At 52.8% G+C, this 22,691-nt stretch overlaps 2 protein-coding genes across 16 annotated transcripts; one reads left to right on the forward strand and one right to left on the reverse strand.

The window, feature by feature from the left end:
* ELOB (elongin B) lies at positions 1–4,259 on the forward strand. The gene is made up of 4 exons (XM_061400928.1): positions 1–104; positions 231–365; positions 1,583–1,688; positions 3,876–4,259. The coding sequence occupies exons 1-4, from the start codon at positions 102–104 to the stop codon at positions 3,986–3,988; spliced, it is 357 nt and encodes a 118-aa protein (XP_061256912.1). The 5' UTR covers positions 1–101; the 3' UTR covers positions 3,989–4,259.
* SRRM2 (serine/arginine repetitive matrix 2) lies at positions 4,260–22,548 on the reverse strand. Of its 15 annotated transcripts, none has more exons than XM_061400916.1 (15): positions 22,342–22,544; positions 18,943–19,214; positions 17,928–18,035; positions 17,576–17,740; positions 17,333–17,410; positions 16,859–16,918; positions 16,735–16,767; positions 16,462–16,512; positions 16,223–16,315; positions 15,366–15,558; positions 7,374–14,053; positions 6,341–6,625; positions 5,163–5,276; positions 4,917–5,027; positions 4,260–4,825 (listed from the first exon to the last, which is right to left on the reverse strand). In XM_061400916.1, the coding sequence occupies exons 2-15, from the start codon at positions 19,182–19,184 to the stop codon at positions 4,816–4,818; spliced, it is 8,223 nt and encodes a 2,740-aa protein (XP_061256900.1). In that variant the 5' UTR covers positions 19,185–19,214; positions 22,342–22,544; the 3' UTR covers positions 4,260–4,815. The 15 variants fall into 15 exon arrangements, 12 of the variants coding, with proteins under 12 accessions (XP_061256900.1, XP_061256899.1, XP_061256898.1 ...); XM_061400915.1 differs by having other exon boundaries at positions 4,917–5,024; positions 16,859–16,921; XM_061400914.1 differs by having other exon boundaries at positions 16,859–16,921.
* Positions 22,549–22,691: the final 143 nt, after the last annotated feature.

Here is a 22,691-nt window from a genome sequence, read left to right on the forward strand (position 1 = left end):
GCCGTCGGGCGCAGGGTACGCTGGGGCCGGCGCGCGGGCTGCCGGGAACGGGGCGGAGCGCGGCCGCGTCGGCGCGTCGAGGGGGAGAGGCAGCCGCCGCGATGGTGAGCGGGCGCGGGGGGAGGGGCGCCGGGCCGGGGCCCGGGTCGGGGCCGGGGCCGGGGCCGCGGGGCCGCGCGGGGGAGGGGTGGGGGCCCGGCTCCGCGCTCACGCCGGCCTGCCGCCCCCAGGACGTGTTCCTCATGATCCGGCGCCACAAGACCACCATTTTCACGGACGCCAAGGAGTCGAGCACCGTGTTCGAGCTGAAGCGCATCGTCGAGGGTATCCTCAAGCGGCCGCCGGATGAGCAGCGGCTGTACAAGGTGCGGTCCCGTAGGTTCCGGGCGCTTGGGGGCTGCAGGCGCCCGTGGGCGCACGGCGGCAGCGTCGTTGATGTAAACATCGGCGACCGGCCGCCGCGGGCCGGAACTCCCCAGCGTGGGGCCGTTGCTCGAACTCGGGGAGGTGAAGCCCCGATAGCGCTCGCTGCACTGGGGTTCTCCATCAGGAGGGCGTGAGCGGCTCGCGCCAAACCCTGTGCTGAGCGCCGAGGGCCGGCGTCTCATCTCATTCCTACAGCGGTCCCCCTGCGACGTTCTGGCTCTTGACTTCCTAGCTCGGCCGTGAAGAAAACTGAGGCTCGGAGGTGGCCTCTTGACCAACCCAAGGTCGTTAGCAGTCAGGATTCCAGCCGCGATGCTCTTATATCACTCGCCCCTCGGCCCAGACACTCCTTAATGTAAAGAAACGTAAAGAAACGGAGGGTGTTGAGATGAGTCAGGTCCCACCACTTCTTCCCTCAACAACTGTTTATTACTCCTCAGCTTACTGGTGATGTTCTAAAAGCCCCGCGCCCTACCCCCTTTCCCCTTACAAACCAATCGCAGTTATTCAGCAAGGATGGCTTGGGGTTTGGCGTTTCGGGGCAGTCCAGAGTGTCGGTCCCTCTTTCAGGTCTGGCAGCAAGAGGTCGCTCACCTAAGTGCATTGATCTGCTGCTGCCTGGAAACTGATCTTTTGCTCCACTCCCTTAGTCTGTAAAGGCTTTTTTCCCTTATCTACTAGGATTTCTGTGATAAAGACCCTTCCTGCTGCTTGAGTTCGTTGCACTGTGTAGCCTTTGCTCATTGAAGCCTCTTGGCTGCCCTATGAGTTGGGAATTCCAATAACTTCTATTTTACAGATAAGAAAACTTCACATCAAAAAGAGAAACCTGTTAGTCCAAGATGGTAGAGCTGGGGTGCAACCAGCTCTACCTGTGGCCAGATTGGTTCACTGGCACTTGGAATTGCATTCACCTTAGAGTTAGTGGGTGGGGTGGGGAGCGGGGGAGATTCCAGAGCCCTATCCTGGGAGATTCTGATATGGAAAGTCTTGGGTGTAGCCCTGGAAACTTACATACTCTGGGGTGGTTCTGGGCTCTACTTGGGGCTGTCTCTCTTCCCTCTTCTGACTTTGAATGTAGGTATTGACCAGAGAAGTCTTTGTGACTTGCCTCTTCTGGGGCCTCTCCTGAGACCCTGCCTTCCTCTCTCCTCAGGACGACCAGCTTCTGGATGACGGCAAGACGTTGGGCGAGTGTGGCTTCACCAGCCAGACAGCACGGCCTCAGGCCCCCGCCACTGTGGGGCTAGCCTTCAGGGCAGGTGAGAGGGGCAGTGACAGTGTGGAAATGGCCAGTGAAAGGGGTGTTCAGGGAGCCTGCAGCTGTTCCTCCAAGCCTCTTAAACCCTGTCCCCCCTCATCAGATATAAGCAATAGATAGTGTGCTTGCTTCTCCACTACAAGCAGTGTGAAGCATGTGAGATGCTTGTGGAAACTAAAGCCCATTTCTTGGAAGATTCAAAGATCCTTAGTCACAGTACTGGCTTACATTTACAGAGGACTAAGGGCCTGGCCCTGCAGTCTGCATTTTATTTCCATTGTCCGATCCAGTCCTCTGGCCAGCCCTGAGGGGTAAGCACTGCCATTCCCATTTGGGAGCTTTGGATGCCCAGGCTTGCTGGCAGTCACGTGGGGACCCCCCAGTCCAGATGCAGGCTGCTGGGACCTTGTTTGAGCTGGGTGCCATGCCACCTGCTGTCTCCATGGTGCATCTCTGTACTGGGCAGACTTTTATCAGGATCATTTTAAGGATGAGTGAGCTGAGCCTGCAGAGGTTAGATGGATCCTGCCCTTTCTTGCCCTCAGAGCCAGTACGTTCCTCAACCACGTGCCACCCTGACCAAAGCTTAGATACCTGAGTGGTGGGGGTTGTTTATGTTGCTCCAGTGTATCTCTTTTCTCAAGATTTAAATTTTATCCTTTGTTTCAGAAAATTTAAACAGAAGTTATAGGGTCTTTTCACAGCTGTAGACCCAGGAGCTGGTGAATCTGGATGAAGTTACAAGTTTATTTTTGTAGCTTGTAAGAAATCTTAGCGAGGGCTCAGGAGGGAGCATATAGCCTCAGTTACCTTTAGCCTCACAAATATCCTGTTCTGAGGACAAAGCAAGTGAAGCTGTAGCAGCTGTGTCCTTGGACAGCTACATCATGCCCGGTGCCTTCCAGACTGGGGTGGTCTCCAAAAAGGAGTATGATGCCGGGACCAGCCTCACAGCGAGGGGGTGAGCCCCTGTGCACCCAGGCCCCACAAGTGCTCAGGAAAAGGCAGTTCTAGGGGCCTTTATGTGGGTTCCCTTGAGTCTCAGTAATGGGCAGGCAGATGCAGTGCTCTCTAAAGGTGTTCTCTGAGGCAGGTAGTACGTGTGTTCTTCCTAAGCTAGGCCAGGCTGCAAGCATCTGCATGCATCCAAGAGAAGGTATCTGTTCCTCTGACTTGAACAAAGGCACTCTATGGACCGGCAGCACCTCAGCCATCTTGCAGGTGGACACGCTCACAGTGCAGTAAGGTGGTTGGTTTTCCCCATGACCCCCAGTTGTGGCATACGTTGTGACTGCGCCTTGGGTGGCAGCACCTCAGGTATGGAATAGCCGTTTTGATGAGGGCTGTGGTGTGGACTGAAGACAGGCTGATTCTACTCACAAAAGTGCATTTCTTGGGTTGGGGGTGGGGTGGGGCAGGTTGTCTCCCTACCCCACCAAAGTGGCTGCTTAGATAGGGAGGTGTGGCAAGTGTCAGGTGTTATATGGCAACTTTCAGACCGTCTCCAAAGAATGGGGAGAGGTGATAAGACTCAGATTTGTGTCTTGGAAGATGAATTGGTTATTAAGCTGGGCCAGGTGTCTTTAGCACTGTTGACATTGGGGCTGGATGATTCTGGGGGAGGTTGTCTTCCGCATTGCAGGATGTTTAGCATCTCCAGCTCCTAGTAGGTCATCTCTCCACTAGAGGCCAGTTTCAGCCGATTAGCCAGGGAGCCTAATTGGTTGAGAGGTTTTTCATGCAGAAGAAAAAATGCAGTTCATTTGCTCTGTGCTGAGGTCACAGCAAGAACAAGACAGGGAAAGCTTCCTGGGACCCGCTGTTCCTAGTAGAGCAGTGGTCACGAGAAACAGGGCATTCCCAATCAGTGGTTGTGTGTCCTGGGCGTTGGGAACACAGAGGGACTATATAGGGTGCCTGGGGAAGGTTTCTCTGAAGAGGGAAGAGGTGGTATCTGAATGCCCTTGGGTGCCTGGAGGCAGCAGCCATTCTAAGTGGCAGAGGGCAAAGCAAGAAAAAGTTTGATGTGGGAACATGTGGAGCAATATAATGTCGTGAAGGGAATGGGGGAGATTGTAGGCGGGTGCAGATCAGCCCAGAGGCTTACTCAGGGAGACAGAGTAAGGAAGAGGGTCCCCGAAGCGGAGGCCACCTCAACTCCAGCGAGGACCCCTTTTCTCTCCCTCAGATGAGGCATTCGAGGCCCTGCGCATCGAGCCTTTCTCTAGCCCACCTGAGCTGCCGGACGTGATGAAGCCACAGGACTCAGGAAGCAGCGCCAACGAACAGGCTGTGCAGTGAGAGGCCTCCCCCAACTGTCCCCTCAATAAAAGATTTGGGTGTCCACCTGGTTGCTGCTTCTTTCTGCACACCCTCTCCTGACTCAGGCATGCCCCTCCCTGGTGTGTGGCCCACCCTCAGCCTCTAGCCCAGCCTTCTCAGCCTGGGGACAAAAAGGTATCCCGCTTTGTTTCTTCAGGGCAGCCCCACTTTGGGGGCAGGGGACACAGCCAGAATGCAAAGGCAGCTCCTCTCCTAGCCCTCCCACCCCCAATAAAGTTTGTAGACCCAATTCCTGCATTTCTCATTTTTATTTGACAGAAAAAGTTGCTCTTGCTGTACAGATTTTAAAAAACCAAAATGCCTTTAAGAAACGTGAAGAAAAGTTGGGGGGAGGGGCCACAACCTCACTGGGAGGCCAGGAGGAGCCAACTGATTTCAACTCCCCTTCCTTCTGGGTGTAACTCACACAGGTCCACAAGTTCCAAACCATCATCCCCCCCGCAGGAACTCGGGGTTCAAGGGGGGCAGTGCCTCCGAAGTCCTTTCTGAGTCAAAACCTGGGAGTCCCAAACCATATCCTCCCCTCCCACAAATCCCATTCTCATTCCCAACCCACCCCAAACCCCCCAAAACATGTGAACCAGGAAAAACTCACAGAGATTAACATTTCACAGAACAAAGAAAAAAAGGAGGGAGGGAAATAAGGGAGCCCTCCCCAACGGGATGCTGCCAGGGTTGGGGGGGAAGGCAGACAAGGACCCCTTCCCCCAGCTCTGTTGGGAAAAAAGAAGGGCATGCCCCGCAGCTCCAGAACTTGGGGCAGGATGGAATTCCCCTGAAAGGATTCACGGAGACCTGAAACAGAGGAGAATCATCAATGCAAAGGCCCAAGCAGCCCCGCGGCGGTCAGCAGTGTGCCCAGCCCTGGAGTGTGACAAGGACTCACCTTGAGGAGCGGTGCCGCACAGGGCGGGGGCTGGGCGTCTCCTTTCTGCGCTTGTGACCTGGGGAGCGGCTGTCCCCACGCTGGCTTCTCCGGGAACCCCGCTCACTGCTGCTGCAATGGAGAAGCGTCATGAGACCACACACAGCACATCACCAACACCTGGTACCCTGGAGCCTTAAAGCTTCACTCTGCAGAAATCAGCTGCTAGACCGGGCTACTGGCAGGAGAGCACAGTGGTAACTGTACCTCTGCTGGTCCCGCGGCGAGGGCTGGGGTGAGGGGCGGCGGCGCTCAGCAGGCGAATAGCTGAGGGACCGGGAATCCCGGAGGGAGTCTATTGGCTTCCGGGGGCTGCGGGACCTGGGGATCAGAGCAGGTCGCCATAGTGCCACACTCTTCCAAACCCAGCAGCCAACACTCAGGACCACCCCCATCCCACCCCAGGTCCTGACCGCCAAACCTCATACCACACAGGGCCAACCTCAGACCCACCTTCATCCGCTCACTCACCCATCCGCCCGCACACCATCCACCGAGTCCCCCAACAGGCGGGGCACAGGGTGCAGCGGGGGACGCAAAGATAAAGACAGTCCCTGCCCTTGGAGGGGCTCAGTCTGATGGTGAAGGGAGGCCAAGGGAGGCTCGCTGGGCCCCATGTGTGGGAAGCAGCCCCACAGTTGTACACAGGAGGTACACGGGGTCTGGGGACCCAGGGGAGGGAAGACAAGGGCAGGGCAGGGAAGGGGCAGGGCAGTCTTCTCGAAGGTGCTGTTTGAGCGGAGTCTTGCAGAACGAGTTCACCAGGCAGACAAGGGAATTCCAGGCAGGAGGAACAGCATGTCCAAAGGCATGGGGTTCTCCTTAGACTGCAAGGCGCTGTTGAGTGTGGCTGGAGCACAGGGCATGTGTGGGGGCGGGCAGGAGAGGAGAACACAGGGCAGGCAAGGCCAGTTGGTGAAGAGCCTCACACGCCATTCCCGCAGAGGTGGGGCTTTATCCTGCAGGCCACAGGGCGTCCCGGAAGGATTTGTGGAGTGAAGGGAGTAACCAGATGTGCGGTTTTAGAAAGATCCCTCTGGCTACATGTGGAAGAGAATGGCGTGGAGGCAGGGAGACAGGGAAGAGGCTGTGGACAGAGTCGGGAGAAGATGACGGTGGCCAGACCAGAGCCCTGGTAACAGTAACAGGCTGACTTAAAAGCTAGAATCCCTGGGACCTGGGACCAGGCTGTATGTCACGGGCAGGGAGAGGAAGGAATCTAGGACTCCCCAGTTCTGGCTCACGCACCCGCTTGGATGGCGCAGCCCTCCGCCAGCACAGGGCACAAGAGGAGCAGGCAGGGAGAGGAGAGCCCAACTCCTCCTGTACGAGCAGACACACCCAGGGTCACACCCCACCCTTGTGTCCAGCAAGGCAGCACTCACCTCCGCTCGCCAGGGGGTGGCTTCTTGGGGCTTGCAGGTTTGGGCAAGGCCTGAGGGCCAGGCTTAGCAGGGGAGGGAGAGGAAGAAGTAGAGGAGGAAGAAGAGGATGAGGAAGAGGAGGAGGAGGAGGAAGAGGAGGAGGAGGAAGAGGAGGAGGATGATGAAGAGGAGGAGGAGGAGCTGGAACTGGAGCTGCTAGAACGCCTCTTCCGCTTGGCTGGGGCTGGCTCCTGAGGACGGCCCTCTCGAACAGCCTCCTTGGGGGCTGGGGCAGGGCTGGGGACCCTGTGGGAGAAGAGGGTGTCACGTGGAGACGAGCTGCCCCAGCCCCAACCCTACCTTCCTTGGCCTGGAGGAACGGCAGTGGGGGAGGGGTGCTGAGGAAGGCCCTGGGAGCTCTCTGAACTGAGAGCTGAGCCGGGAGCCTGTGAGCGCATTCTCTGGAGAGCGTGGCCCCAGCCGACCCAACAACTGCTAACACAAGCAACAGGCTGGGGCCCGCAGCAAAAGGGATCAAGGTTAAACCTCAAGAATGTCCCTGAAGGAGGAATAAGGCCCCTGGGCTCAGGTGTGGAAGCCGAGCTGGGTGGTCTCCGTCCTCGGAGAGGAGAGCCGCAGCTTGGGGAGGCCACTGTGTGTGCGGGTTGGCTGGGGGAGGGGCCGTCCTGCCTGGAGGCAGGGAGAGGGATAGGATGACCTCTGAAGATCCTTCCAGCCCAGGGAGTTCCTCTTGAGGTCTAACTGCCATCCCTCCTGCTGTAAAATTAAGTCCATTTCCTCTAGTTCTGTCCTCTGTAGAGACGGAAAACTTATCATTATCCTCTAGAGAATTAACCTTCGGAGACTTTTACCTGTCCCATCCCTCCCCCCTTTAACCCCCACCCCAGCATTCTCTTCTACCCCCATCTTAAGGGTCAGGGTCCCATACCTCCTCTCAAAGAGCAAAGAACCTCTGGATAGGGCTTCTCCCTCCCCACTCCCACCAACCATCCCCGAAGCCTTCCCCGTACAAGAGTTCTACAAGTCCCCTCACCTCTTCAGTGCTACCTCAGGTTGCGCAGGAAGGCTAGAGCCCTCCGAGTCACTAGAGCTGGAGCCAGAGGAGGAGGACGAGGACGACGAGGACGACGACGAGGAGGAAGAGGAGCTGGAGGACGAGGAGGACGAGGAACTCCGCCGCTCCTTGGCTGGCTGCAGGGCAGCCAGTGTGGAAGGCTGCTGGGCCCCGGCACAGGCGGGTGGTTCCCCACCCTCTGGGTGGGACACCCCGGGGACAGGGCCAGAGAGCATGCCATTGTGGTCACCAGCAGAGGACGTGGTCTTTGCCACCGTGCCAGAGGAAAGGGACTGCGACCCTGCTACAGGGGTGGTCTGGGCAAGCAAAGATCGAGATTGGTCAGAAAAAGCAGATGGCACAGGGGACCTAGGCCGATCTTGAGCTGGAGGAAGAGCAGACTGTGAGGGAGCCTGGACCATTCTAGAAGCAGGAGACAGAGCCCTCTCAGAGGTCACTCTAGACTGGCTTGGGGCAGATGGCGGGGTTCTGGAGCCTGGGCCCCCTGGTGGGGTTCTGGACCTGGCTCGGTCAAGGAGTGGTGGTGAGGTTCTCCCACTAACACGCTCATAGGCAGAGAGGGGCACCCTGGGGCTGGTGAGGTTTGCACCAGACAAGGCTGGAGCCATTCTAGCACTAGTGAGGTTTGCAGGGGCCAAGGCTGGAGGGGTTCTTGAGCTGGCGATATTCACAGGTGCTGTGGCATGTGCAGACCTAGGACCCACCAGGTTTGCAGGGGCTGGAGCCTGGGGTGCTCTGGAGCTGGACGGATAGTTTGCAGCAGTTGGAGCTGTGCCAGAACCCGTGAGACTCAGAGCTGCCAAAGCAGCAGGGGTTCTGGCTCCTGCTAGATTCACAGCTGGGGCTGTGGGAGTACGAGGGTCAGCGAGGTTCACGGCCGAAGGTGCCACCGCTGTTCTGGGGCTGGCCAAGTTCATGGCTGCTGCTGCAGCTGGTGTTCTGGAGTCAGCCAAGTTGACTGCTGAGGGGAGGGCAGGTGTCCTGGCGCTGGCCAGGTTCATGGCTGCTGCAGAGGCTGCAGGGATCCTGCTGGCAAGACTGGCTGCAGGGGCCGTTCGGAGACTCATGAGAGGCACTGGAGCTGGAACCTGGGACATTCTCGCAGCAAGGCCAGCGGCAGACATGGACGGAGGCGGCCGAGCAGTGCCAAGGCTGATGGCCGTCAGGGCAAGTGCAATTCTTGACTGAGCATGGTTTTCAGGTACAGATGCTCTCGGGTGATCAGGAATTCGGGGACCTGGACCATCCATCATGGAACCGCCAGCTTGCTGCAGGACAGACATGGGTGTTCTGGAGCTGCCGAGGGGCTCAAGCACTCCGGGTGACCTACAGCGGTCAAGAGGAGTTGGTGACATGCTAGGACGGCTGAAGCAGCCCATTCTGGAGCTATTGAGAGCTACAGGAGGTGTCCGAGAACCAGAATGGTTTCTTGTTGCTGGAGGAGTAGCAGAACGTGATCGATCGGAACTGCTTCCAGAGGCAGAACGCCTGCGGATGGCCGGAGGAGATCTTGTTAAGGACCGTTTGCCCCGAGTTGTTCGTGGAGTACGGGATCGGGAACGGCGGCGAATAGCAAGTGGCGAGCGACTTCGAGAGCGCTTTCGTGGCAGCAATGGGGTTCGAGACCTGGAGCGGCGCCGAATAGCTGGAGGAGTTCGGGACCTCGATCGGCGGCGTGTCACTGGAGAGGTTCGCGAGCGAGACCTCCTTCGAGTTACTGGAGAAGTGCGAGATCGTGATCTCCTTCGGGTGACTGGGGATGTTCTGGATCTCGATCTTCTGCGAGCGATAGGGGAGGTTCGGCTTCGAGATCGCCTTCTGGTTACTGGTGGAGTCCTAGATCTGGACCTTCTTCGAGTCACTGGTGGCGTTCTAGAACGGGAACGCCGGCGGGTCGGTGTTCTCGACCTTGAACGTCGGCGGGTTACTGGTGGTGTTCTGGACCTAGATCGCCTTCGACTCACGGGCGAAGCTCTTGATCGGGATCTTCGTCTAGTCACTGATGTCCGGGACCTGGATCGTCTCCGACTGACTGGTGAGGTTCGAGACCTGGACCTCCTTCGGCTAACCAGGGGTGTTCTGGACCTGGATCGCCGGTGGGTAGCTGGAGAAGCCCGAGACCTGGAGCGTTTCCATGGTGCTGGTGATGTGCGTGAGCGGGAACGCTTCCGACTGGTTGGGGGTGTCCGAGAGCGACCTCTGCGACGTCGAGAGGAGGTTCTGGAACTCTCCTGCCGAGCAGGAGATCTTGAATGGTAACCAGAGCCTCCCCTCCGACGGCGAGTAACCCGAGACCTCGACCGGCTCCTCTGTCTTCTCCGAGAGGTTGACTGAGAAGATCCAGACCTATCCCGACGTCGGGTGGCCCTGGTTTTCTCCCTCCTCGAGCGGGAACGGGACCTCTGGAGCCCACGAGGCTTTGGTGAAGGAGAACGGCCTCTCCTTGAAGTTGTCTTAGTGCGTGGAGAGGATGCTGAACGCCGCCGGCGTGAGGATCTCGACTTTTCAGCCGGCTCTGGGGAAGACACTGAGGGACTTCTTCGGCGTCTTGGGGGAGTTCTAGAGCGGGTCTCTGGTGAGGATGACGCAGAACGGCTCCTACGGGAGAGCCGGGCCTTCCTAGTCAGCTCAGGAGATGACCGGGAGCTGCGACGCCGCGGCGGAGTACGAGACTTAGTCTTGGGCTCTGGTGATGACCGAGAGCTTCTTCTAGCAGTTCTGGATTTGGGAGGGTGTTCTGGAGAGGACTCGGAACTGCTGCTTCCTTCAGGAGAAGGGCCTCTGCCTTTGCTTGATGAACCTGATCTGCTTCGTCTTGGAAGGACTCGAGGGGCAGGAGCCTTGGGTTCAGGAGAGGAATCAGAACCACTCTGTGCCCTGGGTGCTGCTCTTGGCTTCTCTTTAACCTCAGGGGATGAGCCAGACCTGCTACGCCGAGGAGAAGGCCGGGATTTGCTGTCCACCTCCGGAGAGGATCCAGAGTGACTCCTCTGCCTGAGTGGCATTCGTATCTTAGCTTTAGAATCTGGAGAAGAGTCTGACTCACTTCTCTCCTGAGGGGATGCACTGGGTTTCCCATCGAGTTCCTGAGAAGATCCAGACCGACGTCTCTGCCCAAGAGGTGTCCTAGCCACAGTCTTCTGTTCAACTGATGACTCTGACCCACTTCTCTCTCTCTGAGGGGTAAGACACTTATTGTTGAGCTCCGGGGAAGATGGAGAACGACTCCTTGGCCTAGGAGTCTGAGGCAAAGCTTTTGGTTCTGGAGAGGAATCACATTCACTTCTCCCCCTGGATGGTGTTCTAGGTATATCTTTCATTCCGGGAGACGACCCAGATAGGCTGTGCCTGGAAGGAGTCCCAGATCCATCTCTAAGTCCTGGGGAAGACCCAGACCTGCTTCTCCTTGAGGGAGTTCTGGGTAAGCCATCTTTCAGTTCAGGAGAAGATGCAGAACTACTTCTTTCCCTTGAAGGTGTTCTGGGTATAGCATCAAGTACTGGTGAAGACACACTCTGGTTTGAAGACATTCCTGCTTTTTCCACCACATCTGGGGATAACTCAGAGCTGCTGTGTCTGGAGGACCTTGTTGATTGTTCTTTCACATCTAGAGATGGATCTGTCTCTAGCTGATTAGGAAAAGGTCCATTCAAATCTTTACCCTCAGGAGAAAATCCAGTATTCATTTCTGCAACAGGGCCTCCTGAGTTTCTAAATTCTAAAGGTGATCCAAAGCTATTCTCCCTGGGAGGAGAGTTTGACAGTTCTTTATGTTCTGGAGAAAAGTGTGGCCCGCTCCAAGCTGAGGCCATTGCAGAGACTTCTTCCGAAGAAGCCTGCAACTGGCTTTGGTCAAGAGTCAAAGGTACAGCAGGCCTTTCTATTTCTGGAGATGATTCAACATTACTTCCAGCAGTTTCTTTACGTTCTGGAGACAAATGCGGCAGAACTTGGTTTGATGATTCTTCAGATTTCTCTACTACCTCCATTAATTCTTCATCTTGGCTTGGCTTAGCTAATGCAGAACTTTGGTCTTTTGTATCTGGAGATAACCTAACACCACCACCTCTTTCCCTTGATGGAGTTCTAGGGGTATCTCTGAGTATTGGTGAGGACTCAGGCCTATTCTGCACTGGAGGAGGACTCAATTTGTCTTTTAGTCTTGGAGGTGATGCACTAACATCCTCCTGCAGGAGTAAGCCAGTTTTTTCTTTTGATTCAGAAGGCTCTAATCTGCTCTGCCCCAGAAGAGATTTAGAGTCTATGGCAGGATATGAGAAAGAGTCAGACTGGGACCTGCTCTGTTCTGGAGATATTTCGGATTTCAGTCTAGGACTTGCTGGCAATTCACCTCTTGTTGGAGATCTGGGTGCCAGCTCAGCGACTGGAGATGAGGACCTAGAGCAGCTGCCCTTAGGAGGTGTTTGAGATTTGCTCTGCAGATATGGAGACTCAGAATGACTTGGTCTCATTTCTGGGCTTGAAGTACCAGATCTGGAGTCTGGTGAAGTTGGAGATTGTCCTTTCTGTTGCAGAAATGAGGGTGGTGTGCTAGACTTGACTCCTGGACAGAGGGAGAAGGATTCAGAGCAACTCTGTGCTAGTGAATCTTTAGACTTCTCTTGGGAACATGGGGACTTTGATCCAAGATTATGCCCTGGTGGAGTTTGGGGCTTTGCTTTGGGGCACGGCGAAGTAGACCCTGAGTGACTTTGTCTTGGTGGTGTTCCAGGTTTCACTTTGGTATCTGGAGAGGAAGATCTAGAATGGCTGTGTCTTTGCAACAACCTAGATTCTGTCTTAGAGCATGGAGACACTGATCTGCTTTGCCTTGGAGGTGTTTTAGATGTCATCCTACTAGGACTTGGAGAAGAGAAGCCAGAATGGCTTTGGACTGGTGATGTTACTGCCTTCACTTTGGGTTGTGGAGATGACGACCCAGATCGGCTCCGTCTTGGAGGTGTGCCAGATTTCACCCTAGAAGGAGAAGACCCAGAGCAGCTATGTCTCGAAGGGGTCCTAGACTTCACCTCAGGGTCAGGTGATGATTCCGAACGGCTCCCTCTCTGTGGCGTTGCAGACTCTTCATTTATCTGGGGACTTGTTACGGACCCTTGCCTTGGTGGCGTTCCAGACTTCATTTTAGGTTGAGGAGATGAACTGGAATGACTTTGCCTTGATGGTGTTTTAGATTTCTGATTACCAGGCGGAGAAGAACCAGAGCGACTTCGTCTCAGTGGCGTTCTGGATTTAGCTTTGCGTTGGGATGATCCAGAGCGACTGCGCCTTGGTGGTGTCTGAGACTTTTGTTTAGGGCACGGAGAGGACTCTGAAAGGCTTCGCCTCACAGACAAACGGGATTTTGCTTTGGACCTTGGTGAAGAGAGAGACCTGCTCCGCCTAGAAGAAAGCCGCGATTTCTTCATTTCTGGACTTGAGTTGGACCTGCTCCTTCTCTGTGATGTGCGGGATTTGTTCTTCCGCTCTGATGATGAGCCAGACCTGCCCCTTCTTTGTGGTGTTCTAGAGTGAGATCTTCCCCGTCTAACTAGGCTTCTACTATGGGATCTTCCCCGTCTTGCTGGTGTCCTAGACTGTGATCTCCCTCTCCTGTTTGGGGTTCTAGAGCGTGACCGGCCACTTCGTCTAGCTGGCGTTCTAGAGCGTGACCGGCCACTTCGTCTTGCTGGTGTTCTAGAGCGTGAGCGCCCACGCCTGGCTGGGGTTCTGGAACGTGACCTGCCACTTCTCCTGGCTGGTGATCTACTACGAGACCTCCGTCGTATAGGTGATCGGGTCCTAGATCTGCGCCTAGCAGGTGTTCTAGACCGAGACCTGCCTCTCCGGGCGGGTGTTCTAGATCGTGACCTCCGCCTGGCGGGTGTTCTAGATCGTGACCTCCGCCTGGCAGGTGTTCTAGACCGAGACCTGCCTCTCCGGGCAGGTGTTCTAGAACGAGATCTGCCCCTAGTTGCAGGGGATCTAGAGTGTGACCTGCCTCGTCTTGCTGATCTAGACCTGCCTCTTCTCTGTGCATTTCTGCTCCTGGACCAGCCTGGCCGCTGAGGAGACCTAGAGCGGCCACGTCGCTGGGGGCTTCTAGATCGTCCCCACCTCTGTGCAGAACGTGATCTACGCCACTGAGGTGACCGGGACCGAGAATGCCCTCTCTTGGTAGGGGTTCGAGACCGAGACCGCCCCCTCTTATTGGTGGTAGGACTACGGGACCTCCCCACCCTACGGGAAGGAGTATGAGAATGTGAGTTAGCCCGTTTTGCTCGGCCATGAGAGCGACTCTTGGATGCAGGAGAAGAACTCTCTCGGCGGGACCCAGGAGCTGGTGCCGGTTTAGGGCTTTCAGGGGAAGAGCTGGCATGCCGAGAAACTTTGGTAGGTTGAGGGGATGGTGGGCAGCTCTCTGAAGAAGATTGGGGAGGTTTCTCAGGAGACTTAGGTGGTGAATGACCCTGGGCTGGAGAAGCCTCAGAAGGGGGGTTCACTGGCTCCTGACTTAAGGGGGTTGTTGCAAGGGGTTGTGGGGAGCCGCCATGTTGCTCAGCAAGGAGCAGAGTGGGAGCCGGTGGTTCTGGCCCTGTGTTGCTCCTTTCCGGAGAGGGACTAGGTCGAACTGCAGATTTCTAAGAGTGGAAAAGAGAGTAGGGGTAGGGATAATGTAAGCACCAAAACTTCCTATCATCTGTAAGGTCCCAACACCCCTTCCAATGAAACACCTTTTCCTCACCACAGGCAGTCACATTCATTCAATAATCACACAGTACAAAATACAGTTAAAAACATATGAAAACAGAGTCTATAATAATCTCAAAAGTCATATAATCTAGAAAAAAACAATGCAATCTAATGTACTATTAGTTCACAACAACCACTATAACATGCTGACTGCAGAAGAATATTTTTAAATGTAAAGATAAAGCAACTTCCCAAAGTGACTGACTTTACCCTTTAAAAATAACTACATTAAAGGGAAAAAACTGAGAACATGGCACGTGAGTAACAAAAACTAGGATAAAGTATAGGAAAACACAGAAAAAGAGACCAAGTTATAAAAACCTTAAAACATAATCCAAGAGAAATAGGAAGTAAATTATGCTTCTGAGGTGATCAAACTTGCAGTTTGGAAAAGCAACTCTGGAGAATGTGAAAAATAACAGGAGAGCTACAACTTTATCAAAGAGCAATTAAAAATATATTGTGATGATAGAAATAAGAAAACATGATTAGGGTCTGAATTAGAATAGCAAGTATAAACAGAGAAGGCAATGGCAACCCACTCCAGTACTCCTGCCTGGAAAATCCCATGGACAGAGGAGCCTGGTAGGCTGCAGTCCATGGGGTCGCTAAGAGTCGGACACGACTGAGCGACTGAGCGACTTCACTTTCCACTTTCATGCATTGGAGAAGGAAATGGCAACCCACGCTAGTGTTCTTGCCTGGAGAATCCCAGGGACAGCGGAGCCTGGTGGGCTGCCGCCTATGGGGTCGCACAGAGTCGGACACGACTGAAGAGACTTAGCAGCAGCAGCAAGTATAAAAGAAAAGGTATGGAGAAAATATTTCCAAAAGTAGTTTTCAGACTGCAAGCAGCAACTCAGCGGACTGAGAAATTTTAGTAAGCCACAACCAGCATTTAATGAAATAAATACTAGAGACACTGAATAGTAAATGGCTAATAGGTGTAAAGAAAATTTTTTGTTCCGAGTTTTATCTTACATTTACAAACAAAATAGTAAGGTAAAATCTATTATTAATACCTAGTGAAGTTTGAAAGTCACAATTCTAAATGATTTGCAGATGCAAAAGAGAACTTTATGAATACCAAGAGACAAATCAGAAAACAAAACTTGATCTTACTTTTTCCTTAACTCTGAACAGCTATCCTGAATCCACAGCCTTGCAACCCCAAGAACATCCATTAATTCAGGAACATACCTCCTTCTTGTCTTTGTCTTCACAGGGACTGCTAGGCTGCTTTGTAGAAGGCTCCGGACTACTAGGCTGCCCTATGTTGGTAGTACCTGGTTCCCTGGGAGGTACATCTCCCTCCCCTCGACGCCCCAAAGCAGGCGAAGGACTTCGTCCAGTCAAGGCAGTTGTATGGGTTTTAGCTGCAGCACTTCGAGACCTGCGAGAGGTAATTGAGGACGGGAAGAGAGAAAGAAAATCAGTTCAGGAGAGAACAGAAAACCCCCTCCCCAGCTCCCATCTACCTTTCCTGACTATAACCCTCCTCCAAAAAACCTTCTCTCACTCACAAGATTCAAATTACTCATATTGAAATTCAGGTCCAGTTCATTTTGCTCCTTCTCTTCTCAACATCAATCCCCAAAAAATATTCTCCCTCTACCCCTTCATATTTACCTCCCCCAAACCTCCCAGAACCCTCCACCCAGTCCATTCCCTACCCGCTTCATTCACCACTCACCTCTGAGCCCACCTCCTTCAGGAAGCCTTCCCCGATTAAGGAAGCCAGGGTAAGGATTCCTTCCTCCCCCAGACACCACGAACAAACCACCACCCCCCCTATTCTGGCAGTCCATATATATCAGAACAAAACAAAAAATAACAAAATAAATAAAATAAACAAAAACAAAAAAACAAAAAAAAAGAGAAGGGGAAATGTATATGTCTGTCCATCCTGTTGCTTTAGCCTGTCAGCTCCTAGAGGGCAGGGACCGTGTCTTCCGAATGGTCTGTGCAGCGCCTAGCACACCGTGGGCGCTCAATAAATATTAAATTGATTAACCCACAAGTCCCTCTCCCTCCCTTCCTCCTGGACCACCCCTTACCGACTGCGGGAAGTATCTGAAGAAGAAGCAGAGTCAGCAGAAGTTGAACGGTGGGCCCGTCGGCTCTTGGGGGCTGGAGTTGTACTTCGAGATCTGCAGAAAGACCAATATCACAGCTCAGGGTACTGTCAAAGGTCTACAAGGTTCCCCTTATCCATCCCTCAACCTTCTACTGGACTGCCCTATCCCCAAGTGGCACTCATCTACCCATTAAGCAAATTTCCCTCTAATTTACTCACCGCTTCCGCTTCTTGTCCTTAGATTTACGTTTGCTCTTTGGAGTAGGAGACCTGGGAAATAAGGCAAAATTATTTAAAATAAAAATCATTTTTAAAGAAAAAAACAAGCAAAAGTAGAAAGGGAAGAACTGTCATTCAGGAGAATCACCAGCAGGGAATCAAGGAACTGAGCTTTAAAGAGAAAAAAAAAAAAAGAGCAAACAAAGCCATCAGGTAGCAATGGCTCACCACTTCATGTGCCACTGTCCTCCCTATGCCACAAAGAGCTCTTACCTATGCTTCCTTTTCTTGGATTCAGATTCTGACCTGTGGATAAAAAATAAATAAAACATAAACCATTATCTATGCCTGAACTCACCAAGCTTCTCCCATCACTCCATGTACGCCCACCTCATACCTGTGCTTCTTCTTCTTAGAACTCTTCTTCCTCTCTCGTCGAGGAGAGCTGCTCTCTGACCTGCTAAACATGGGTTCAGAAACAGGGTCATTCGGCTTGCCTCCTTCCCTGGCCCACCCTACTTACGATCCATCCTCAGAAGGCTGCACAGAACAACTCCAACAGCACCTATGTGCCAGATCTACACCCAGAACTTTACTCTCTAAGCAGCATAAGTACCTATAACAACAAACCTCAAAACAGAACAGTACCAAAATTCTGATCAATTTTGTACAGCTGCACAATCAACCCTTCCCCACTGAAGCAGCACACATATTTTTGCTCTCAGCTGAGACCTGAATGGTAACTCCTCTTCCCTGACTTTCCTGACAACTCCCTCCTGCTTCCTAGAAATAAAAATCCTCTATTTCCAAAGAGAAAAAGCCTGACAGGTGCGGTCCTCTGGCTACTAAAATAACTTTCCAACTAACTTACCGTCCTCGATCTTTCTTCTTTTTCTTCTTCTTTTGCTTTGGCGTTGGTGAGCGAGAACTGCTAGACTCCCGGACAAGGCTGAGTGAAGATGAAAAGAAGCAAAGATGGGTGCTAAGATGAATTTTCTGAGACATTTCAACTTCAGAACAAAATCTTAAGAATATGAGAAGAAATAATCCACACACAAAAAATGGAGCAAAGCACTTAGAATTAGGAAGAGAAACTGACACTAATCTCGTGTACCTGTAAGGTTTGGGAGGCTCAGGAGCTGGTTGTTTAGCTTCTCGAGCACGACGCTGGGGATCAAAAGAGCTGCCATCCACATAGGAATCACTGATGCCAAAGGCAGCTCGGAGTCGCTCATTCTTCTTCTCATTCAATTCTGCCAACTGGTGAGTCTCAGTTACCCTAGAGAAGAAAAGGTCAAAGGTCTAAAGGAGATAGACAACAAAATGCAGAGTCATATTCACACAATTGCAGGCATGGACCAAACAGCCACGAGAAAAGGCAGAGAGCAGGGAGAAAGTCCACAGTAAGGAGAGAGAACAGCAAAAGCAGAAGAGAGTCCAGAGAAAATGGAGAGGGAAACACTCACGCTGGCCTCTGCCCTGGGTTCTCCTCCTTCCCCCCAGGGTTCACATCCTTCTCCAGCAACATGAGTCGAAAGGTCGCCACTTTTTCCTGAATTTGCTGTTCCTCGTACCTGAAGAACAAAAGCCTTCAAGGTTAGAGCCTGACCAGACACTCTCCCCAGACCCGGGTTTACAATTCCCTCGTTCCCAGCAGGACCCCTTCCCTTTCCATGCACACATAAATGTTTCACTCACTGTCACCCAAAGGGCCCTCCTTTCAAATTCTGCTCTTTTCCTGTAATCTTTCTTCCCTGCACTGACTACACCCTCTAGAACAGTGGATTTTAAACATGCTACACTCCGGGGCCAAAAGAGGAAAGTTAAGCAGGCAGAGTTCCAAGTGTTCCTCCCCAACTTCAATCAACATGAACAGGTCTTTCATTTCATGGGATTCCAAAGTAACATGCATTGTCAAAAAAAAAACAAACAAAAAAACAGGGGGGACGCCACTGCTGAAGTTTGAAAACCACTGCTCTAAAAGGTTTTCTGCCTGAACGTGCTCCTTTTCCACAAATCTCACTTCCCTACCCAACTCATGATCCCCTTTATCCAGGTGTTATTCCAATTTCCTGTTTTCTTTCCTTTGCTACTCTCAAAGGCCTCAACCCTTACATCCATTCACCTTCCTTTTCTCTACCAATGACAACACATATCAGCTTACCAAGCTCTTGTGTCTTGCCTGGTCTGCTTCCCCACCTCTCCCTTAAAGCATGTATTTCTCAATGGCCCCCCTCATTCCCCCTGTGCCTTCATCTAAATAATTCAGACTCCATCAGGCTCCCTTTTATGTTCCAGACACAGGTTTCACTTTGAACTGCCCCTCAACTCCTTTCAATTCGCTATCTTCTTTACCACCTCCCCTCCTACAACTCACTTCTCTCCAGGCCTCTTTCAACTTGCCCAACGCTCCCTACAGCCCACCTAACTCCCCGGCTCTGCACTCGCTGGGTGCGTGGCTCTCCCCCAGACCTCCCTCACCCCTGCTCCTCCATCATCTCCTCCAGCTCGAGGCATCGCAGCTCCACGCGCCGCTTGCGCTCGTGGTCCAGGATGTCAGGATTAGGCCGCTTCACCAGGGCAGCCTCCAGGCGCCGCAGTTCCTCCTCTCCCTTGTAGTCAGGCCGCTCACCCCGGCGGCCCCGCACCAGGGACAGGTTGCGCTGGACGTAGCCGTTGGTGCCGCTGCCCCGGGGCGTCGGCAGCCCGATCCCGTTGTACATGGCCCCGTGCCCGGGGGGGCACCACCGCTCCTGAGGGGGAGCGGGGAGACACGGGTCAGGCCCCTGGCCCCAAACTAGCCACTCACCACCACCCAAATCCCTGCTCTTCTTCAAACCTACTTCAACAGGTCTCTCCACACTAAACCTCCTTTGGCTGCATAATCCTCCTGGTCTCCTAAACAAACCCTTCCTTCATCCTTCCCTCACTTTCTTTCTACCAAATCAAGACCAACTCTTACAGTCTTTACCCTCAGTGTGCAAAAGCCACTTGTTTGTACCTAGCTTTTCCTTACCCACCCCAAAGATCCAATTTCTCCCAAATTTCTCCACACTATCCCTTTATTCTCCTTTGAACCCAATATGCACAAGTGATATCTTTACCAACTATTCTGATTCCTAACCCCTGGCAACTGACTGAGGCCTCCAAACAGGGCACAACAAACACCAACAAAAAATAAAAACAGAGAGAGAAAGAGATCTGTGGCACACAAAGGCCTGCAGTCAAGTCTAGAGTCTTCCAAGAACTAACCTAAGCATTTCAGGCTAGCTACCCTGAACGTAGTCAGAAATTATGAATACAAATTGACTCAAGAACCCCTAGATATCCAAAAGGAGGCCTAACCTAAAAGGCCAGCACGCACTGCAGAAACACATGAAGCCTAGATACGTAATCCTCATATACTTCATCTCTCAGGTAAGAGGCATGTCCAATCAACTATCCTGACTGATATGTTATTTCCTCAATTTCCTTCCCAATAGGATTTCTCACATGGTTTGTGGCTCACCCAAGTCTCCCTAGCTCCTGTTAAAAGATTGCGTTTTCAACTCAACACTCTATGTGTATCAAAGGGGCCTCTAGTCCCACTGTTCCCCATACCTTCTCTACATCCTTTCCCCACACCTAAGTCACAAAAACCCCACTCTTTCTCCCTCTCCTTCATTAAAGTCAAACTGTTGACTTTAACAGTCCCCTCATTACCTTACTTCCTAGTTTTTCTCATCCAGCCCCACATGACTCTGAAGAAACCCTCAAATGCTAGTTCTTTCCTGATTAGGTTTTTTGCCTACAGACTCTATGCCTTTCTCCTGCTCTATGTACTCTCTTTCTTCTCCAACTCCTCCTGTCCAAGATAGTGTCACAAGGGAAATGCATGAGTGAAAAGGACCCCAGGAAAAGAACCCAAGGAACAAAGTGGAGATATTAGTGAAGGCAGAAGGAAAAGAACACACAACTGGATAAAAAGGAAAGTTTCATTTAAAATACTCTGGAAGAAACATTATACAAACTCCTGGAAAAATGTACTAACCTCCCCCTTTATAGGTAGATGTTGAATAAAAAGAAGACAGCTCATCTCTAGAACAGTTTGGTACCCCTTACCCCTCAACTCTAAGGCTGGGTCCCTACCCAATCCCAGTTGCAGACTCTAGAGATCTGAAAACAAAACAAAAAAATAACCATATTGGGGTAAAGGATGATGCTAAATCTAGGAAAGGCAAGCGAAATTGTGTGAAATGAAAAATTTCTTTATACTACAAGAAATCTTCCAACCTTCGCCTTTACTTTCTCAAAATTTCTCTTTACTCTTAAGCTCGATTTTCTCTGGCTCTCTATACCCTACCTAGTTTCTGCTTCCCTTGCAGAAAGCTTCTGACCTGCAATTAATTCTTCGGTTTAACCATTCACCCACACTTCCATACCACCTCACACAATAATCCTCCCACTCCCTGGAAAAGGATAACCAGCAGCTGCTAAGCAAAGGGTATTCAATCACAACAGACTACTTTTAGAGAATGACCCAGCAAAGAAAACAAACAAAAAACAGGAATACCATGGCATCCAAGACAATGCTCCAAAAGGACAGATGGACAAGAAGGGTGTATCAATAATACATATACACAAATCACCAAAACCTAAATGGAGATACTTAAAACTGGGATCCACGGACTATGGGCATGCAAAAGTCACCCAAGCTAAAGGCAGATAGTAAAAGCAAGCTGCAAAAGAAAATAAAAAGCAGTTTTTTCTGTTGGAGAATTATCACATGTTAAACTAACAAGACAAAAGGAGTCTTAAAATTCAGTATTATGACAGTCAATGAAAGAAACGCACCAAAAAGGGAGCGGACGGTGCAGGAAAATGAAACTAAGTAATACGTAAGCACATCAAGTTCAGCACGGGGCACCACAGTAGCTGACTAGGGACTATGGAACCCAAAAAGCTGAAGTACTGGCTCAGTAAAAGAGGCCTAGATTCAACACACTCAAAAGCAAAGACAACACAACTTTTAAAATTTTTGACCCAAAAGCTATCTTACATAAGCGTTTGCGTGAAAACCAAGGTCTGGAAGAGTTTTGAGTCAAATTATAACAAAACCCTGCGCTTTCTCAAGAAAGGGCTGGCAGCCGCCTCCCCAGCTTCAACACAACTTTGGAGGAGATCATGAAAAGGTGCAAAAAAAGAAAAGAGCACGTGGTCTGCCTTAACATACCTAGACTGAATACTTAATTAAAAACAACAAAAAAAACGTTTTGAACGCTTCGCTTCTTAATACTTCACGGCAGACAGTAACGAATCCAAAATGCCGAAATCTAGGAGACATCTAGTTCAAGACCTTCTTTGCACAGGCTGAGCCGCCAAGACCTATTTTCGGCCTTGAGGGATGGGGGAGGGGGCTGCGCGGCGCCCGGTAGTCTGGGAGGCTAAGGGCCAGACCCCAAGCCCCGGGTAGGGACGGACGGGCCGGACGCCGGCGAGGAGCGGGGCAAAGGAGCCGACAGCCGGCCCCCGCCGCCGCAGCCCCCTCCCCGCAAACAAAATGTCGGCAAGGACAGCTGCAACAGGGCCTCGTCGCCGCACGCGTCCGGGAGACGAGAAGCCCGAGTCGCGCGCTACCCACTCCTCGCCGAGAACGCGCGCGAGCCCTAGTGCACTCGGCGGCGCGCGCCGTTGCCATGGGGGAGGGGGAATAAAAGCCCGCGCGCGACAAGAACCGCGGGAGAGGGGGAGGGGAGGCAGGCGAGCAGGGACGTCCGCGCGAGCTAGGAGCGGCGAGCGCGCGTGCGCGCGGCGGCCTGGGCCGTTCTCCGCGCGCTTTGGCCTGGCGCCGGGGCCGCCGCCCCTCCCCCACCCGGCTCGCTCGCTCCCTAACCCTCTCACCCGCCGCCGCCTCCGCCCGCCGCCTCCGAGGGGGAGAGGTGCTGCCGCAGATCGAGCTCCTGAGTCCTTCGGGGCCTGGAGCCGCGGCCCAGCCTCGCCTGTCCGCCCGACTCAGCCGACACCGCCGCCTCCTCGCTTCCTCAGGGGCCGCAGCGGGCTCCGACTGCGCCACTCGCACCCCGCCTGGGCCGCGTTGCACGTCAGCACGACCAACTAAACGCGTCAGCACGCAACCGCGCGCGTCGCAAGGCCCGCCGGGAACGGTAGTACGCTCCGCGGCTTTGTGCGCAGGCGCGGAATCAGCACGGGATGTGTAGTTCCTTGAGTCCCGAAGGAGATTCAACTCTGTT

This window comes from Bos javanicus, chromosome 25 (assembly GCF_032452875.1).
Source record: "Bos javanicus breed banteng chromosome 25, ARS-OSU_banteng_1.0, whole genome shotgun sequence".
NCBI classification, from domain to species: domain Eukaryota; kingdom Metazoa; phylum Chordata; class Mammalia; order Artiodactyla; family Bovidae; genus Bos; species Bos javanicus.

Excerpts from the sequence above, each read along its gene's own strand:
- ELOB (XM_061400928.1), top strand. Across the intron at positions 366-1,582 it reads ATGAGCAGCGGCTGTACAAG|GACGACCAGCTTCTGGATGA; the intron begins GTGCGGTCCCGT and ends CTCTCTCCTCAG. Across the intron at positions 1,689-3,875 it reads GGGGCTAGCCTTCAGGGCAG|ATGAGGCATTCGAGGCCCTG; the intron begins GTGAGAGGGGCA and ends TCTCTCCCTCAG.
- SRRM2 (XM_061400914.1), bottom strand. The coding sequence starts at position 19,184 with ATGTACAACGGGATCGGGCTGCCGACGCCCCGGGGCAGCGGCACCAAC. Across the intron at positions 17,411-17,575 it reads GAGCCTCCCAAACCTTACAG|CCTTGTCCGGGAGTCTAGCA; the intron begins GTACACGAGATT and ends ATCTTCACTCAG. Across the intron at positions 5,277-6,340 it reads CCACCCCCTGGCGAGCGGAG|GTCCCGCAGCCCCCGGAAGC; the intron begins GTGAGTGCTGCC and ends TCTGATCCCCAG.